The sequence below is a fragment of the Salminus brasiliensis genome, chromosome 18, assembly GCF_030463535.1.
Source record: "Salminus brasiliensis chromosome 18, fSalBra1.hap2, whole genome shotgun sequence".
NCBI classification, from domain to species: Eukaryota; Metazoa; Chordata; class Actinopteri; order Characiformes; family Bryconidae; genus Salminus; species Salminus brasiliensis.
In genome coordinates this window covers 20791061-20812256 of record NC_132895.1, presented here as the reverse complement: position 1 = coordinate 20812256, position 21196 = coordinate 20791061, and the positions used below count along the sequence as shown (strand labels likewise).

Sequence of the window (21196 nt, the reverse complement as noted above, 5' to 3'; positions counted from 1 at the left end):
GTGCGAATAGGTTCAGAGAAACCTCAAGCTTAGATACTACCAGATACAAATATCAGCTTGAATACCCAGAAACTACATACATACAAAAACATCTCCAAAACGTCAGGAACTTACAGTAGAAATCATTGGAGCATTTTTATTAGTCCTTTCATCATGAAGTTGTGTAACACAGTAAAGAACTGCTGCCAGATTGACATTACACAAGACAAGACAGCCATATTCACCATTTGTGTTTGAAAAAGATGGAATTTGGCCTCTGCCTTTAACCCGTCAGTGAAGTGAACAAACACACACAGTGACAGTGAGCACACATGCCCGGAGCGGTGGGCAGTCGCTGCTGCGGCATCTAGGGAGCAGGGAGGGTGAAGGCCCTTGCTCAAGGGCCCAAAAGTGGCAGCTTGCCGAGCCTGGGTATCAAACCCACAATCCTGTCATCAGTAGCACAGTGCTCTAATTACATTATATGAAAAATTAAAAAAATGGAGATATAATGTAAGACACTGAAGTCCAATTGCAAGCCTTGAATAAGTGCAAGAGTAAGTGCTCTTGAATCAGATGGGTCTTCAGTTGAACAGCGAGTACACTCGTAAAAACACAGGTGTTCTTTAAACATTTCCATAAAAGAACACTCCATAAAGTACTGTTTTTATTAAAGTTGTGTGTGTGTGTGTGTGTGTGTGTGTGTGGAACCTTTATGTTTGTAAAGAACACTTACACCAACTTCACACATCTTTTACAAAAATGGTTCCACCAAACCGAACATGCTTCTTCTATGGCATTGCTTAAAGAACCCTCTGTAGCATCTTCATGTTTAAGAGTGCAGCGAAAGTTCTTTCCAACACCTTGGCTCCCAAGGGCCTGAGGGTGTGCATAGGAGGACTAGTCAGGAGGAAGTTGCAGTAGTTGAGTCTTGGCTTTACGGAAGCTCTACTCTGGGCTGAGAGAGCAGATTTAAGACTTGTGAAGAAACATGGCAGTTATTCAATGAGCTGCGGAATTTGAGCTTCTATGGCATGTTATTATTACAGAGATTCACACCCCTGGTAAATGACTTATCAGTCTGAAGTAGTTCTCTGAAGAGACAAGCTTTTTTAGTTGAGAATAAAAAAAAAAGAACAGCGCAGCTGTACTGTAATGGTTTTGTTGGCATGTGCAGAAGCCTGATGTTCGAGAATGTGGACCTTTTTGTTCTCTGCAGCGCCAGGCTGCTGAATGACTGGCAGATTGGCTGGACAGAGAAACAAGTGGATTCCGAATTATTCTCGCAGCAGTCGAGCTGAAAAAAGAGAGCGAGGGAGACAGAGACAGACAGAGTGAAGGTCTGAAGAGAGTACGAGAGTGAGGGAGGGACAGGAGGAGCAGATAGAGGCTGTTGGCTGTCAGCAGCAGAGAGAGAGGAAAAGAAGCTGCTATGGCTCATTGTCTTTCTGCTCTTTTTGGCTGCTGTTATCTGCTCTGCTCTGGCATGCTCTCTTTCTCCATCTCTCTCTATCTCTCTGCTTCTCCATGTCTCTCTCCTCCTTTACTGCACTGTGGAGGAGAGGAGGAGTTGTTCAGGTCCTGAAGGGTTTGGGGGGGGGGGGTTGTTAAAGGGGCATTTTTCCAGGGAAATGACTGCACTGCCATAAGGCTCTAGATTAGGAAACACGTCTGTGGGTGAGGATGTTCTCCTTGGCAAATTTCAGCTGTGTTTTTGTGTCCAGGCAAATCCTAAATGGTTGCAGGCTTATCTCCGCTACTTAGCACGAAAAAACATGCTCATCTATTTTTACTCTGCTGTTTCGTCTTGTCTTTTTTCTCTTTCCCATCTCTCTCTCTCTCTTTCTCTCTCTCTTTCTCTCTCTCTCTCTCTCTCTCTCTCTCTCTCTCTCCTCTCTCATTAAGAGACATGAGTCACATTTGAAACAGCCAGAAACAGGCCCTCTTGTGTTTTGACACCAATTGTATAGTACCCGTGAAACATTTCATCATCTGCTGCTCAACTTGCTAAGATGTTTCATGATTTACACCTGCAGATGAAGTGTAATCACAGCGTGAACTCTAACGTATACACTAACACATAACTACTGGAAGGCAGAGGAGATGATACAGCCAGATGAAAGTGGCTTTATTGCTAGTGAAGATTTAGGAGCAGTGAAGCAGTGTTCTCAATGCGCTCATAACCTCCTCAATATGCACAGACACTCACGTATGGGGAAACTCATTTATTTCTGAGGATTAGATGTAAGAAAATCTCCTCAAATAAGAAAATATACATTTTCCAAAATGTACTGTTGAAAACGATACTCTGTAGACCACAAAAACTCTTCGATCAGAGCAGATAAACAGCACCTAAAGCTAAAGGAGAAAATCTAGCTCCGCTCGTGCTTCAGATTAGACATTCACAAGTGGGTCTGTCCATCCTTCCCACTATGAGAAGATGACTCAACACTGTGGGTCTGAAAGGATGTGAAGCAGACCAAGAAGTTCTTATAGAGAAAATGAAATCTGCAAATCAGCTACTGAAGCTGCTGGTGTTCTCAGCACAATTGGACCAACCAATCCAGAGTCCACACTTCAACATCATTAAATGTGTTATTACTCGGATGGTGAGAAGCACAAAATGTTCCAGCTTTAATGACTAAACTTTGGGTGTGGAAAAATCCGCCCTGCAGAGGGTGTGCAAAGTATCTCCCTCTATACTTTATTTTGATGGTCCTATGTTAAGCTCTGTAGACCATCTACAGGGGCTTGCACTGTTATCAAACTATATGTTAAATCTCCACATGGAGAATACTGTAGACTCTCCATAAGGAACATGCCAGAAGCCCCTCATCCCAATCAAACAACCTATAATTATAATCTCTAGTTTGTTCACATGTCCATGGTCCAAACTTTTAGGTTTTGGATTGAACATAAGGTTAGGATTAGGTTTCAATAGAATGTCCTACATTAAGAATTCACTTGCGTTTCTTTAACCAGCATTCACATAAATATCTATTACATGCAGGATTAAATTCAAGATTAAATTCAAGGTAATCTTTTACACCTACAGGTGACTATCAAAATTACCCCTGAAAGAAAATCTGAAAGAAAGGATAGAGCCTGTCCTAAAATCAGAAGTAGTACTATAATTTATATTATAGTTAAGTATTTGACACATTACAAATGTGATATATGTAATGTATATGTAATATATATGTTATTTTTTGCTGAGGTTGAAAAATAAAACATTTGTACTTGTAATGACCTTTTGTACAGGAAATTGAACGAGTGTAAAGGTGGTCTCTGACTTTTGCACAATTTGGAATGATGGAAATGATTTCTGGACAGTAGGGTTGGCAAAGTCTTGTCTAAGCACTTTTCAGATTTGGAGAGAGGCATGAGATATAGAACGTTTTCAGATTTTGATTAGTGTGGTCAGAAGCTTGAAATCAGAACTTTTTTTCAATTTCACTGTGAATTAACGCAAAACTTTGCTTCCACAAAGTCCTAAATGTATTAATCCTTTTCCACCGAGGGATCGTTCATCATTCTGACTTTTCATTTCCTTGTCTTATTGACACAGCTGATACAAATAAATAAGAAGAAAAATACTCCAGACTAAAAATACTGTAAAAATATTCTGTAAAAATACAGAAAATACTTCACTTCACACAGTCACTTCTTATTGTTTCTCTAATTGAACAGATGTTTCCAACATTTAAAATAAGCTATTGATGGACTCCGCTCTAAATGTGTGAACACACTTGATCAAAACTGTGAGGCTGCATCTAACAGCAAAGTCAGAGACTAAGAAGGGCTTTGTGGTACTGAAAGATGCTGATCTACCAGTATCCTTTCTACTTCTGTTGGATTTGTTGATTTCTTGTAAGGTGTAGATTGTAAAATTTGAAGTCTATAAAATTATCTCCAATAAAAAAGTAGATTATGTGTAATATTATTGTTATATTAGCCTATTACAATTTGGAACTATATATGTTATGAACTATTATTGGACCTCTCTTCTCTTAAGGCAGCTGTGTGAAAAGGTGGTCCACTGTTGAAAAGTCTTCAGAGCTCAGCACCCTTTCAGTAGGCTCCTTTTGGCCAAGTGCATTCTAACAAATGGCCAGGAGAGCAAGCTTAATCCAGTTACAGTTCAGATACATGAGAGTTCATTCTCTTCTATTGGCCGGGGGTGATAAAGCGGAATGAGGACTTTCCGTGAGTGCGCTGTGTGATTGTGGGTTTGCTGCCATGTGGATTTAAGCAGTCAGCTGTCCCATAGTGAGTGGTCAGAGGAGGCAACAGCTGAGTAAAAACAGAGGACAGTTGTGGTCGAATTCTGGGGTCTGAAACGTTTTTTTCACCTTATGAATTTATCTTCATCTTAGGCATTATTTCAGTCCCCTTGAACCAGTCATTAATACCCCTGATGAATATAGCTGAGCTGAGCACTGTCATTAAAGTCCGTGCTTTCATCAAATGCCAATGAATAAGTGCTGTGTTTTTTTTTTCCTTTAATGCACAGCTGATAAAAAATATCATTGACTGAAAAGCACCACATTCTTGCTATTTGCAGCTTCTTGGACAAATATCTTAGAACATGCATGTAGTGTTAGACATTCTATAACAGTTATACCTAGACGAGAAAGTCTTACATGCATGAGAAGATGGTGCTATCCGCTGTGCTAACCGATCACTACATAGCCTACATGTATGTCTATAACACTTGTTGCCTATCACCAGAGGACTATATATATATATATATATATATATATATATATATATATATATATATATACACACACGTGTGTGTGTTTGTAATATGTAAACACCTACCTGTAATTCTCACCTGTTGCCTTTTCCTAGTAGACTCAGCTCACTCATAAGCATGCCAGAGTGCCCACAGCTATCTTATGAGAGGGGGATGTCTCTAACCTAGGTCACAGAAAACAGAGTGAGACAGGCTAGTAAACGTGCAAACTGTAGGCAACATCTTACCAGTAATATTACATATCAAGGCCTCAGGTGATGCAGGGGTGGGAAGTAAGGGGCTAGTTCGAGGATACTCACCTCAGATTGCAAGGAGACTGAGGAGAAGGGAATAGACCTAAGCTCGAGAGTATAGTCCTATGGCCATGAGGCCTAAGACTCAACATAAGTCAACATTTTAACATTTTAATATAAGTAAACTTTTTGTGTTTATTCAAAGTCGTCCCATCTTCAGCCTGCAACTGCATTCCACTTAGCCATTCAGTCACAACCTACCCGGTGACTTCATGTCTCCTCACGGGGTTCGGCGAAGCATCACCACAGTCTCGATTTACTAAATAGATGCAGCTCTTTGGCGCCAGAAGTAGGATCAGAGGGGCGGTCTTCTTTGTACTGTGGCTTATTGCATATGCATTCACTGGAAACACAAAATACTGGGAGGAGATAAATATAATCAAGCATGTGCTCCATTCACTAAGGCTAATAGTAAGTACTGACTTTGTGCACTTCACATAGAACTCAAATGATCAAATGACTAAAAAATGAACGTGTGAAAACACAAAGTCAGAAAGGTTTATTATTTTCTCAATTTCTGCTGATATGGGCTAAAATAACCAGTGCAGCAGTGTAACAGTCAGATATCTCATCACACCGTCACCCCATACAAACACACTCAGCAACCTGTACTTATTGACTTGAAATGTGACCAACAGCTCGTTCACACTGCACCCACCAAAGATGTCCCCCCACTCACACAATATTTGAATTCACATCTTATGCAATGTCTATATCTAAATATTAATGTAAAGATCTCTATATTCACAGATTATATATTCAACCTGCACATTTTAAGCAGTGCAATAATGGTGTTTTTACTACTGGGAGGGTCTTGTTTTGCTCACCCTTACACCTGTGTTAATGTGATGTGACAATAAACGTGATTTGATTTGATTGAAGGAGGTTTATTTTGCACAGATAATGCGGTCATTATCACTACCAGAAGGAAGGAAAATTGATTTGGCAGAATGTAAGGATAAATTGTAAACATGTGATGGGTCATATGAATGTGGTCCATGTGGTTCATTCTTACACAGACTTGCAAAAAAAATGTGAACATCAACTCCCTTTACATTGCTAGCACACTCAATCAGAACAGCCATACGCTGATAAAAATAAAAGTTAAAAGCAGTTGCTAAAAAGGGCACTAGCTGTTATGTATAACCTTTCGGAGGTGAGAGGAAATATTGCTGAATGGTGTAACTGATTATTTAAAACTGTGAATTTTGTGAAACGTAGCTGCCTGTTAAGTTTTAACAGGTGACATCTTACTAATTTATTCAAAGCAGTTAAGAAAGCTGTTTATTAGGATTTCACAATGCATACAGTGATTTAAAGCATCTGCAGAAATCTGTTTTATTAAGCTGTTTATTAACACTGGCCTATTCTGTGCATCTGTTCACATTGATCGTACATTAGTCCTAACATCAGATAACTCTTCCTGCCGGTTTAGATCGCTCTCTGGACGCATCGTTGGCGGTGTCTGGTGGTTCTTCACCCTCATCATCATCTCCTCCTACACGGCCAACTTGGCTGCTTTCCTCACCGTGGAGAGAATGGTGTCCCCTATAGAGAGTGCTGAAGACCTGGCCAAGCAGACAGAAATCGCCTATGGGACTTTGGACGGAGGATCCACCAAAGAGTTTTTTAGAGTGAGAAATTGATCTGCTTATGTTTCACTGGAGAAAGATTTTAGGGAAAATGGACCTAAAAAGGACATCAGAATAAAGTCCCGCAACTTGTCAAGTTATGTGATCTCAAATGCAATTGCTTTTGTAGATCTCATCACATTGCCCTGTAAAAAAAAATTAAATACTGGCTGGTTTCATTTTTAATTAGGGCTGCACAATATATCATTTCAATGCGCATGCACAAATATGCCATGCTACAACTTTTTGCCATACTAAACTCAAATTGTCTCTGCCCAGTATAATTTATCTTGGCATTATTAATTTCATGCCTTGTTGGATCATTGAATTCTGGTGACTTTTGGTGAAACCTGGTGAAAATTCCTGTCTTTTTTAACATCAAAATATATATCACAGAAAACAAAATATTAATTTTATTGACCTTTAAATAATATGTTAACAGAATGTTTTATATATATATATATATATATATATATATATATATATATATACTGTTCTGTTATCTTTCTACTTGAAGTCTAATTTATTAATTTTGCAGCCAATTTACTTTTTTAGTTAAGAAAAAAATATTCTTACAGTGCATTATAGAATTATAGCACAATTGTGCTGGTAGTTGTATCAGTTCTTGGACACATTGCAAAATTACAAAGAAATTACAGATGTTTTAATTCCAATTGTAATTTGAATTGCACAGACTTCATTAGCCAGTATGGTAGTTTGAGTTAGATGAACATTGTCTGAACTGCATTGTCTATTGTATTGCTTGCATCATGCCTTCAATACAACAGACCTTTCTCTGGTTTAAAAGACTGTAAAAAAAATTGCAATCCAGAATGTGTACTGTCTTCCAATTTACAGCCCCACCCATATTCTCACCCTTTGTCTTGCCATAATCTTGTCTTTGTCATTATACCTTGAAATCTAAAAGAGTTGGTTTTGTCATATTCATCATCAGAGATCAAAGATAGCGGTGTTTGAGAAGATGTGGTCCTACATGAAGTCTGCTGATCCCTCTGTGTTTGTGAAGACCACTGATGAGGGTGTCGTAAGAGTGAGGAAGTCTAAAGGAAAGTATGCCTACCTGCTGGAGTCCACCATGAACGAGTACATTGAACAACGCAAACCCTGCGACACCATGAAGGTTGGGGGCAACCTAGACTCCAAGGGCTATGGAGTTGCCACTCCCAAAGGATCTGCCTTAAGGTAAAATAGACTTTACTTGCTTTTCAAAATCAAACAGTTCTCTTTTGAAACTGTACTCTGGCCTTGAAGGCTGGAAAGATAGCACTGGAAACCGATTAAATATAAAAAAACATTCAGAATGATGTTTACATTCACATTTTATTTGTTTATTTTAACATGTTTAAAATTAAATCAGGTGATAAATAGGTTAATAAATGCATAAAATATGTAGCTATAAATATATATCAACAATTGCTTTTGACAGTATTTTCATTGGTGTAACATATTTTATTAATGTGATAACACATGTAAATTAAGATAACTTTATTTCCAGTGTTTAATAATAAAGGATTTATCATTTTTATCGTTTTTAAGTATTTGTTTATATGGCTATTGGTTTCAACTGAAATTTCTTGAGTAAACTCCCTTCGCAGGTGATAATATGTAATATTTGTGACTGTCCTCATCTCAGTCTTGTAAACAAGTTCCATGATACATAATGAAATCTATTCCTCCATTGTCAAAACTGTTGTTAATTTTAAATGTGTTGTGTGTTAATGTCATACTGTTGCTTTTGTTTATTGATATTGTCTGAATTCATGCCATGTTGTCATCCCATCCTATCCCATTCCATCACTGATCCATCCATATACTGAAGTGTGATTTTTGTTCAGCTCAACACAATCTCACAAATATCATGCAGACAGAAGCTAAATGAGTCCCGCTGCTAAAAAATTAACATTAGCATGGATTTCTGTGTTTCCGTAAGGAGGCAGGGGGCCCAACACAGATAAACAAACTTTGGGGCATGCTGAGGTATAAAATGGCAGCATATTTTCAGCCCTAATTGCTTTTTTTACCTCAACAAACAACAATTTCTGCTTTAAGCTGAGCAGTATTACTTACTGTGGAAAAGGAGAAGATTTTTGTTTTATTTAATGGTTTAATCATTATGGTCATTCACATCTTCTCACCACATTTTATAACTTGTAATATGTTGCTTTCCATCATACTGTTTTTCGCCTTTAACACTGGCCTAGTGTTGTCCAACAAACACCAGCAAACTGAGACTGTAGATGAGCCATACCTGTGTGTCCACGCTTTAGATACGTTTTTGTAGCAACTACAACAAGGTGTTGTAAGCTTTACAGAATGTTGGCAAAACAATCCCTGTAGATCATTTATTTTGTAAGTGGGGACCACTACTGAAAATGTTTGTGCTTTGCATTTGATACAGTTTTTGAATTATAAAGGATACTATCTTGAGTAAACAGTAGGATTTTGCCATTCATTTCAGTATGTCCTGCACTAACTTAAGACAAGACATGATGTTATATACCATATATTATATGATATCTTAGCAGTTTTTGATTTGGTAATGGGATTGAGATTAGTAGAATGAAATTGCAGTGAGGAATGCGAGTCTGGAACCATCGGTGGTTTGGGAAAAGACTAATTAAGTGGGTTTTTTTGTACAAAGGCGTTAATAATGTCAACAGTTTGATTAGTAACCTTGACAATTGTTCTGTTTTACTTTGAAAATGTTTTGTATTTTTTGTTTCAATAAATTTGAATGAAATTTTGGACCCTCTTTTGGACCCCACTGTAAGGTAATGCCAGGATAGATATGGTGCAGTTTTTCTAGGTGTGAACCAAGCTAACGATAGCAAGGTGGTCTATTTTTATTTATTTGTAGAGTTTTTCCTTTTTCTTACTCTGATACACATGAAGCCAGCCACCGTCAGGTCCCCAGTTCCACCACATCACCTAATAAGGGGAGAGAGCGCCATCTACTCACCTGGACAGTTGTGCTTTTTTGGACTCCGGCTGCTGATGGCAAAGTGGCATGGTTTAAAATTTGAACTCACAACCCCTGAGCCATAGTGGTAGAGCATTAAACCAGTGAGCCATTCTGAGATTTTGCCAGTGTTCTGGAAAGCCTGTCCAACCTTGAAACAGTTGCTACATAAGAAAGCATTTTGTCCGAAGCATGGTTAGGTCAATCGTTCAGAGTTTCTACTTAATTCACACTGTTTTAGAATAATCTAGTCTCCCTCATTTACGATTGCTCATTTGTCTCGTCAGTTCTCATTCTGGAATACTGTAAAGCCAAATGACAGCAGTACATTGTCTGTGATTGTTGGAGAATGCTGGATCAGTGTGCCATGGCCTTGCTCTTCCTGACAAAGCAACGCATTTCAGAGATTAATGATCATGGATGAAGTCCAGCTTTCCGTTAGTCACCCATGAGCTGACCTCCTTTTGACCTCCTTTCCCGTCTCTCGGGGAGGTAGGGCTCAAAAAGAGTTCAGAGGTTTTACTGAGAAAGACACTGTTGGCCAGGAGCAGAGCAGACCGACGGTCTGTTCGCTTTCCTTCCCAGCGGGACACTCTCTGCCACGCAGTGGGAGGGTTTTCCCTTAGCGGCGCAGAGGCAGAAGCAGATGAAGACTGGGTAAGGGAGGAGCTGGCACATTAAGAATGCTCTGGCACACACTGCAAAGAACGAGGGATTTCCTAAAGAGTGTATTACGCCTCTCTCCTCTGTGGCCTGTTGCAATGTAAGAGCAATTTAACCACGTGAAGATAGATTATCCGAAGCTAATCTGAAGCATACCAACTTAATCTGGGAGTCGGTTTCCGAAGGCCAAAAGGCCACGGCATGCAAAAGAGCTTATATCCAGAGCATTGCTAATACCTGCTCTTCCCTTCCCAACAATCCTTGTCTTGCTTGGTAAAATCTGTCGCACTTTGATCACACTTGCATTTTTTTTATGACATCACAGCACAAGACAACTAAAAACATCTTGCAGAGACAGCAGGCACAGTCAGATCAGTTTTAGTTGTATTCCTTTTCTTTCTTTTTGGCTTGCTTTACTTTCTCTTCTTTAAGACGTGACTCACTTTTTTGCTTTCCTACAACCTCTGCCTCGCCGTCCCATTCTCACCACTGACGCTGACCCCAATTATCTTATTATCATTTCAAGAAACCCAGTAAACCTGGCAGTGTTAAAACTGAACGAGCAGGGCCTGTTGGACAAATTGAAAAACAAATGGTGGTACGACAAGGGCGAGTGCGGCAGCGGGGGAGGTGATTCCAAGGTCAGCCCCAGTATGAGCTATCCAGCGGGTAACCACCACGGTGGGAGGGTAACCGGCAATCACTGACGCCAAACACTCTGGCACTGCATTCATACATCCCGCATTAGGGGCCATTGATCACAAAGTAACCTGTTTTCCAACTGGACAAATAGAATTTACCTATATTATTGGATCTGTTGATGATTCAAATATATCAGCTGCCAAAAACGGTGTATATATAAAACAAATAATGATTTGAGAACAAGGCAGTGCATATCTGAGTGTTTCCAACACTTGCCGGTTACCCAAAGTGATATAGTAATACACATCTTGCAGTAGGGAGAAAGGCAACAAAGCTAGATGGAGTATTAATGCATATCACTTTGGGAGTGACAGTTTATTTCTTCAGACTTGTGATTGTGTTGTTTTTTTTTCCCCTTTCTTTTATCTACCTGTAGACATGTAGAACACGTCAGTACATAATTATGGGTGTATGTTTGCTTAAAATGCTGAATAACATAAGATAACATGGGTAATGTTATTTATGTTATTTCCCTGGTTGAAGAATCCCCGTAAACCTAGCGGTGTTGAAGCTCAATGAGCAAGCCGTCTTAGACAAACTGAAAAACAAATGGTGGTACGATAAAGGCGAGTGTGGAAGCAAGGACTCCGGAAGAAAGGTCAGTTCACATGTTGGTGCTTTGCCTCACTCAGAGAATAAGCCTCAGTGCCTTATAAAAAAGGCCCACGCATCCCCTCCCAGTACAGCACTGTCTGCGCCATCTCCAATCTGCCATTTACCTAAACACAGCCAGCACACGCACAGCATTCCTATGACGACATTTTAGCTTTTCTAACAACATCTGAATACATTAGAGAAAGGACTTGGACATTATTGGTATTTGGTCACTTCAAATGGTGCCAGTTCCCTCTGCAAAGGTACTGCACACTGTGGAAAAGTCAGGTCAATACCTGTAAAATGATAAGGCAACCAGCAGTTCCTTAACTCAAACCTTGTTTAGTGAAATGTTCCTCTAAACACATTGTAAGTTTTGTACCCAAGTTCTACAAAGAACAGTTCATCTGACTCCAAACAAACGTGTGTGTCTTCTTACGAGCTACAAGTCTTTAGATTTTAATTCCGATTCCCTCTCCCACCAGTTTGGTCGGATTCCCACCTGTAGTTCTACTCAAACTTAATGTGAGTTAGGGAATTTTGCAGCCTTTAATGCTGAGATCAACAAGATCACTGCATACAAAAAGTATAGTCAGGCCAAATTAAAAGGATTTTAATGATCATTGTGTAGTTAACATAGTTTTATCAAATGTTAACAAAATTACTTTTTTTGTTCTACAGTTAAAGATGCAGCTGAAATATTATGTAAGAATTTTAGTTCCTGCGTTCCTCCATCCTAAATTTGTAGATTAGGACTCCATCTATCAATTGAGGTGGGGGGCTTCGTATCCTCAGATTGCCCTCCTTGAAGAGCTGTGATGTTAATGGGATTTGAAAATACTGTATAATTTTGGCTTTTGACAAACAGGCAGTTAGACAGTTGCGCCAATCCAGAGCTGTGAAACCATGTACATTTCTGTGTCCAAGTTTTATATAATGTAATTTCACAGCTCTAGAGTGGCAGAGTGGTCTAACTACTGCTACTTAAGTGTGAGGAGATAATAAGTCCACATCCCAGCCAAGCTCAGCACTCCATTGTCAAAAGCCTCTCTGGGGACATCATGTGATAGGGGGAGTCTAACCTTTAGATGGGAATAAAGAGAATGCCAATTGAGGGGGAGAGACACAGACTAAACATCTTACTAAAAGTTTTTTTTGTTAAGCTCCAGCCCATTTACTAATGGTTTTAAGGTTCAATTCAATATGTATTGTTGACCAAACTGAAAAAACTCAAAAAGCAATCTATAATCAGTTAAAAAGTCTTCAAAAGTTACGAAATAAATGTTATACATTATAATAAAGTTATAAATTATAAAATAAATGTTTATTTAAATGCTATTTAATTATACAATATGTTATTTTGTTAATGTTTAAGTTATCTGAATAGACTATTTTTAGAACGTCAGGGCTGCACACTTGTCGTCTGAGTCATTTTCAGTCAGTTATAGCGCTGCACCAATTTCTTAATATTTTACAGCTTGCTACTAATTATTTGAAACCTGCAGTGTTGCAATGATTACATAAACCTTGAAATCCATACAGTCAGATCCATCAGCCTTTTCACAGACAAGTAAATGACGGTTTGGAGAGAAACGCGTTGCTGTGAAATCCCCGTCACTCGTTTGCTTCCCCCCACATAGGTCGGAAATGCTGTCTTTTCCTGTCCACGTCTCAGAGACAATGTGCATGCCGTTGGATGAGACCTCAGTACGGTCACTAAACTCATGCATGCCACTGGCTCCCACCACCCCTGATGTGATGTCATGGCCACTGGGGACAGGGAAATACTCACAGGGCACTGCAGTGGCCTACATAATACATATTACACAATATGTTGTCGTCCCAATTGAAGGATATCTCCCATAGAAGGATACTTTATGTGCCTTAAACGTAGAGTGTAGCTGAACTGTAAAACAAGGGGTACTGTATAAACAGACATTTCAGTGGTAGACAGTATAGCAGTGCACAGAAAATACAACAGTATGACCAAACTGTGAAATTATGGAGAGTGATATGTCTTATGCTAGCTCGTGTCTTGTGCATGAATCCGCATGCTTTAGTAAGTCTGTGTTCAGTACATGATTTTACTGCTCTTTCAAAGTAGATCATACAGTTATTCTATGTGACTGTCTAAAGCTTTACTTTTATGTTTTGTGTTTATGCAGTATTTTAGAGCTGTAGATAGCAGTGAAGTGTATTTCTGTGAATGTGTTTGTCTGTACTTGTGTGCATGTACGTGTCTTTGTGTGTCTGTGTTTGTAGATACACTATGCATGTGTATCTTACTATGTTCTCTGGGCTCTACAGGATAAGACCAGTGCCCTTAGCCTCAGTAATGTGGCTGGGGTGTTCTACATTCTGATTGGTGGGCTGGGGCTGGCCATGCTGGTGGCCTTGGTGGAGTTCTGTTACAAGTCCAGAATCGAGTCTCGGAGGATGAAGGTATGTAAAGCACACAATGTCACATTGCCATTTTATTATTTTTTTATTTGTTTGTTTATTATTATTATTATTATTATTATTATTATTATTATTATTAATGTTTTTTAACCCTCAAAAGATTACCAAAACATTAATAGTATCAAAATGTCTAGGAATGTCCTGATCTAGGTATATTTTAACAGATCGGGATGTAAAAGTAGAGGTAAAAAATGTTGTTTGCAAATTCTTTGCACGTCAGAAACATATTTAAAGCATGTGTATGTTCTGTTGTATTTTTAAGGATTTAAAGTGAATCGAGACTGTGCCAATACTCTCTTTTAAGAAAGAGTGAACTGGAAATTAGTGGTGAAAGGAGAATGGAGAGTTTTATTGTGGATATTAACTCTAGGAGTGTTTCTGCGCAGTCTGTACCTGTTTTAGAGACAAGGCTCCACAGCAATGTGATTTAAAGCCTCGATTCACAGTTGTTTAATTCCTCCTGAACATATTCTGTCTAATCAACTAAGCAAAATTCCTGAAAACAATAATTCTGTGTGTGAATAGTTTGACCTGAAAATATTTCACATTTTCATCTTGTTTATTCTTGCAGTGTTCAGGGTAAAAGAGCCTCAAGTTAAATCCCATAATAAGGTTGTGAATGCAAGTCTAAGGTTTACTATCTTAAATATCAGTCTAGATTGTCACATTATGCACATACCAAAAGTTGTTTTTTCCAGCATTAACTAACAAACTAGCACTATCCAAATATCCAATTTTATGGTATTTAGGAACAGAAAATGGTCTTATTACCCACCCATATGATTTGACCCCATAAATTCTTCTAATTTTCCAGTTTCCAAAAGTCAGCTGAAATAGTTCTGATTAGCCCCATATCCATGTTTTGTCAGTAGTCCATCAATTGGCACCAAGTGCTTTCCACAATTATGAGTGCTTGACTGCTGTCACACAGCCAGCCTGCTTCCTCTAGACAGGAGGGTGTTAGCAGCAAAAAGGTAACTGTGGGCGGGCGTGATACAGTGAGCCCCCTACTGTGCCACTTTCTAATCCTGCGATACACTTCCTTCCAACGCTTTTCAGCCAGCTCCACAGAAAAATTCGGAAGAATACACTGACATATTTAGATTCAATTACCCATAGATCCATGTGATGAGTCACAATTTTATTTTAGGTCAGCCGATGAAAAAAAATGGAAGCGGCATTTTTTAATCCTGTGTTCGCTGTACGGCCCATTTGATTTCTGCCTCCGAAATGGCAGCTATCAGCTGCTCGCCTGTCATTTAGCGGATCATTGTGATTACAGCGGCACATTGTTCCGTCGCTATATGGTTAGCAGGCTTGTTGTCGGATGCCATTTCATGCCATCTCTCCAGTTCAGTCTCAGCGACACAGAGCCTTGATCTGTGCGCGTCTTTAGCCGGCTCGTCGTAACTGCCATGTTTAGAATATCACAGGCGCAAATCGCTGCTGCTAGCAGGCCAATTAGTCTGCAGCATAATCCTCGGCAATCCACTGAAGTGTGCTGGATTTGAATCATTTATTCGCCAAGGATGTACAAGCCCAACATCCACATCATTAGCTCTCGTTTCAAGCCTACAGGGTTTCATTATGTTAAACTAATGCGGGTGCGAGTGGCTTCCCAGCTAGCACCCACTTTTATTATTTTGTTGTTATTTTTTAAACTGCTAAGTTATTGCGCAGGGCTGCCCACACTGACAGAAGAGTCCAGCTCAAGTGAAATATGGTACTCCAAAGTATATGCCTTATTCATAGCAGAGCCAGTGGAAATATGGTAATTAGCTTTAATACAGCAGAGGATGCATAAACATGTGGCCAAAGGGTTCCTACACATTAGGTGCAGTGACCCTGGCTAATATCTTACACACTATTTCAATTAGTTTGCAATTCGTTTGGATCTCAAGTGGAAGCTTTCATTTGGCTCTATACATTAATGAGAAATTATTTATTACCATTTCTTATCAAACATTTGTTGTCTAGCAGAGTACATTCTGTGTGCAGTGTGTTGTTATATTAAGTATTTGGCCTACATACAATCAAAGCCTGTAACATGACAGCTCCTCACACACTTACGTTTTAAGGCCATTGTGTCCTATAGGGCCATTACGAACTACACACAACATTGCAAGTACAAGTGGTGCCATTGTGTGGCCTACTTTCCATTTTAAAAAATGTGAAAGCTGAAGTTTTTCCTCTGCTTATTCAGAAACTGAAACCTTTGCTTTCTAGTACATAGTACTAGAGTGTCAGTGGTTCAGTGTTAGCTGCTTTTGGAGATGCTACCACTGTACTGACTGATGGGAGAGGGAGAACCATTCTACTGACCCAGAGAGACCAAGACCTTGCATTTCAGTACTTCATGCTTAAAAAAGACTCTTTATCTCCAAGATCCAACCTTCTTCATTTGCAGATGTACTTTGTAGCTACTAATTAATCTGTAATAATAATAAAAAAGTAAACGCACACCAAAAAAAAAAAAAAATACTAGAATTATAGTTGGCTCATCAACTTAAAACCAACAATGCAATAAAAAAAAATAAAAATAATACACTAAATGTGTACAGGAGTTAAACCCAGTGTGTTTGAGCAAGGAAATGACCAAAATGTAGACGTGGAGCTAAACGAGTGCTGTATTGTCTGGTCTGAGCAGCTTTCTGTGATCTGTTCCCTGCAGCAAATCATTGACGCTGCCATGCTGGGCTCCACTCTGACCCGGATGGGCAGCGGCGGGGAGAACGGCCGAGTGGTGGCCCACGACTTCCCCAAAGCAGCACAGACACTGCCCTGCATGGGCCAGGCAGCGGGCATGGGCCTTAGCACCACCGGCATGTAGACAGACCCTGGTCCTGCATTGCCACAGAGGGGAGAATGAAAGAGGGAAGCGTTGCGCTGCGACATGCTGTACAGCCAAACGGACTGATTCCACACTCTGGACTCTTCAAGACGAGAGCAGGAGGGGCAGACATCTCTTCTTTCTAATAAGAAGTGTGGTCGTTTTTTGAAGTCTATCTGGTGCAATAAGAAGCCTGTGTGGGAGGTTAGGTATGAAGTTTCGTTTGGTGGGACTGAAGAAAGCAGAAGCTCTTCCCCACTCTGAGGGTAGTGACACTTGCACTATGTCGTTCCTGTCATCTGGCCTTGGTTTTATTTTTCAGTTCATTTAATGAGGATGAAACCCTTGGTTTGTTTGTTGATGTTTGCCCGTTTCAAGCGTAAAGGGTTTCAGTGTGTCCAACTAACGCAAGTTGTTTTGTCCACTAAGTGATGTGGGGAGCATTCCAAGCCCAGTCATTCCTATGTTGTCTTTCCCTCCATAAGGAAGAATGATTAACTTTGCCGAAAGTGAGCGCTGTTTATAGACGGGCATTGAGTATGCTGGTTTTGACTTGCCGATTCTGCGTCTTAGTGTTTCAGGTCCATTACAAGATGTCAGAAGGTCTTCCTCCTTCATTAAACGCATTGCCCAAACTTTCCTCCCAAGCGCCCCGATAAGATTGTTCTGTAAGAAAGCAAGAGCTGATCGCTCAGGCTTGTCATAGCCTTTGCTCTGTCTCCCTCTACCCTGCTGAACATGATGAATCACCTGCTAGCAGTCTCTGAGCCGTGATTAGATCTGAGAGAAAGAGCAATCGAGAGACACAGAGAGAGAGAGCGTGGGCGGGAGACAGCCAGAGACGGAATTAAGACAAAAGACAAAGTGCAGAAATACTATGTGTAATAAATCTATACAGACCAAGGTTGGGTGATATGGCAAAGACTAATACGATTCCGATACGTTATAATAGACAATACAGACGCCTCAGCAGACTAAGAAACTATGTAAGATGAAACTGGAGGGAAGACAAAAATAAACTATTTGTAAAAGTAAGTGAATAAAATTATACAGTGGAGGAATGGTCCAACATCCGGTTTATGCGGTTACTGTAAACTGGTAGTTATTTTTCAGGCTCTGTATTCGGCCTAAATCTGTAGTTTTTCTGATCCACCCTGTTGTTCAATGTTCAGAGGTTCTGTCAGTACTTGTGTTGAGCTCAGAAAAGCACATTATCACATAATTTATCACCATAACAATCAGCGCCAACAGTCAGATTGACCACGCCTAATACAGACTATTTCCGTTTAAATGGTCATGCTTTCACTCTGTATTCTTGCATTTAGTGTTTAGGTCTTACCACAGGTGACGATGAGCTGTAGGCAAGAGACGGTACACTCATTATGGAGTTAACGTATTTATTGGAGAAAAAAACAGTACTGAATTAGGAATAAAGTAAACAAAATAATAATAAACCGTTATTCGGAGCAATGCCATAGAAGAACCACTTTTGGTTCCCTAAAGAACCTTCGAATGGACGGTTCTTTAAAGAACCCTTTTGTAAATGGGATGTGTATGTTTTTAAAAGCTTAAACAACCTTTACACAATGAATGAGTTTCTACATCAATTACATTTCTTTTCTGCACAGCAGCAGATGATGTCTTGGAAAGTGAAATCATCTTAAATCTAGTTGATGTATCAGATTCTTCTCGTTTTGAGATTGTTATAAGATGAATTGATTTTATTGACAGATACATTTGCTTGAAACTAGTAAAAGCACATCTGGAAATATGTTCATGATTCATGTGCTTTTCCATATAATTTCATAATGAGAAGTGATATATATATATTTACTAGATTTAAGATGCCAGCGTATTTTATTCTTCTTAAATGTAGAATGCAGAATCAAAGAACCTGTCTTTTTGTTTAAGTGTATATTGCCATGAAGAGTATGAAAACCATGAAGAGAGTGGAATAAGCTGGCGTTTGTTCGCTGTTGCTGTTGCAAGAGCATGAAAACACGTATAATGAGGGAAATCTCCCCATTAGCAACAGCAGTGGTTTGTGATTTGACATTAATTCGATGATTTAATGGGTTGCTTCGAACAGTGGATTTGAGAGGAGGCAAAGAGAGCAGTGCCATTTGCCAGCTTATTAGCATGACTGCTGTCGCATTTCCACTCACATGTCCTGTTGCAGTCATGACAAAATCTCACATCTCTGAAATGATTTATGGGAGAAGGAAAGATGTTCTTAACGTTCTCTGTAGTCTACCTTAATGTAATGAGCTTTGAGTTAAAGTGATTCTGTGGGCCATTTTTATTGGTCCATTCATCATGAAATGTGCACACAGTGTAAAGGGCAATGTTTTCAATTGATGTAATAATGATAGTGTTTTGATCTGACAGCAACCATATACTGTATATATAATGATGAGGGCTGTGCGATACAAAGAAAATAGTGGTATCGCAATTATATTTCTACACATTGTGCTTGCGACATGGCCTTCAGTATATTAAGAACACATTAGTGAGGCAGTATTTTTTTTGTTTTGTTTTATTTGAGATTAGACAAAATTCTTCAGTTGTATTAAATGTATAATATCAGTTACAATAATTGACATTTATTGGATTTCCAGAATACCTTGAAAATGCACACACACCAAAAAATGGTAATCTGGAACTGTGATTAAATGCTCACAGCACACAGTAAAACCACTGGGATTGATCCGAGTTTCCATTTGCATATTGCAGTGTTCTGCGATATCAGTCATGCTAACCACTCTGTTACACAGCTCTAATAACTATAATAATAATAATAATAATAATACAGTACAAAATGAACGCACGGGCTGATAAATAATGTGCCTACTCAGTGTTGATGCACCTCAAACCAAACCCTCGAAGACGTCTCGTTTTTATTGAAGAGGTATATGTGTGTGTTAGTAGCCTGTTTGGCGTCCTGAATGCTAGAAACGCCGCTGAATCAGGCTGCATCTGTCAGAGCTGTACTAGATCTGGTATGTCGCGTTGAGACAGGATGACCAGAAAGTCATTGTAAAGCACAAGAATAAGTTTTTTTGCACAACAGCAATGTCACATCACCCCTCCAGCACAAGCATCTGCTGCGTGTTGGTTTTGACGTCTTTGTCGGGGCTAAGGCATCCAGCTTCCATCTGTACGGTTCCTCAATAACCTCTTCGGCACAGTACGGTGGGGCGGATTGTTATCAATGCCTACAGTACTGATCATTTTTTTTATACCTGAAATGGATTTGTAAAAAATACATAAACGAACTAACTAAAAAATTAAAATACTAAAAAACAAGAAAACGAGAAAAAAAAGAGATTGATCTTAATATGATGTGGTACATTTGTGCTGAAAAAAAGCGATGCTTTTTATGGTTTTGCATTTGACAGATGATTCATTTAGTATGTTCTATTTGAATTTATTTGGATTTTTCTTGTATTTATGGTGATTTTTTTGTCCTGTACGATGTTTCTTTTGGCTTCGACACAGTAGTTTTCCTTTCGAAACAGTATGTTTCCTTTTACTCGCATCAGTCTCACAAAAAAAAACCTTTCAGAAAAATAGGAGAGGAGGATGTGACTTGAATTCTGAAACTGATGAAAATATGTTGACAAGAAGAGCTCAGAAATAAACTTTTCTAACCACACTGCTGGTGAATTGTAAATCTCTCTCTCTCTCACATGTGTTTGCACAAGTGACGCGAAATCGAATTCAGAGTGTACACAATTGCTTTTAAAAATGCTCATTTCAGACCGGATTGTGGCTGGGCGCTCGAGGTTATGCAGTTCACCCAAGCTCATTTACTCACTATTCTGGCTTGCTGTTTTACCTTCTTCTCTCCTGCAGCTCATTCTAACCCCAAAACAGATGACTTTATCCCCACCGTTGTGCTACCCTGATATAAAACAACTATTCGTGGGACCTTTGCGCTTCAGCACTGTTGCCTCTCCGAGCGCAGTATCGATCCTGATAAATGCCACATTTGTTCTCTCTCTTTTATTTCCCCCATAGGCCTGGCCTTTCCAGACGAGCTGCTCGGACAAAAAAAAAAAAAAAAAACAGCCCGCTCTCACTCAAAGTCAATCACAAGAAAGTGCCAGAGGCTTTCGTGTGTTGCAGAGTGTTCGATAATGCAGCACAGTCTGGACGGGGCTAAATCCATGCCTGTGGATGTGCATTTATCTCCAAGTACATGAATACACCTAGACATATTGTTATTTTGATATACCTCCATATATTGTTCTGCCTGAGGCCATGAAGTGAGTGTATCGTTCTTTTCTCCCGCTACACAACTCC

General features: G+C 39.4%; 1 protein-coding gene across 2 annotated transcripts in view; it reads left to right on the top strand.

The window, feature by feature from the left end:
- Window positions 1–20546, top strand: part of gria1b (glutamate receptor, ionotropic, AMPA 1b) — an 84369-nt gene extending 63823 nt beyond the window's left edge. Inside the window, exons 12-16 of one of the 2 annotated variants that reach the window (XM_072662241.1) lie at window positions 6467–6665; window positions 7618–7865; window positions 11491–11605; window positions 13909–14043; window positions 16733–20546. In XM_072662241.1, coding sequence (XP_072518342.1) covers window positions 6467–6665; window positions 7618–7865; window positions 11491–11605; window positions 13909–14043; window positions 16733–16891 — 856 coding nt within the window. In that variant the 3' untranslated portion in view covers window positions 16892–20546. Of the gene's footprint in view, window positions 1–6466; window positions 6666–7617; window positions 7866–10831; window positions 10947–11490; window positions 11606–13908; window positions 14044–16732 lie in introns of both variants that reach the window. The other variant, XM_072662240.1, reaches the window with a different exon arrangement.
- Window positions 20547–21196: the final 650 nt, after the last annotated feature.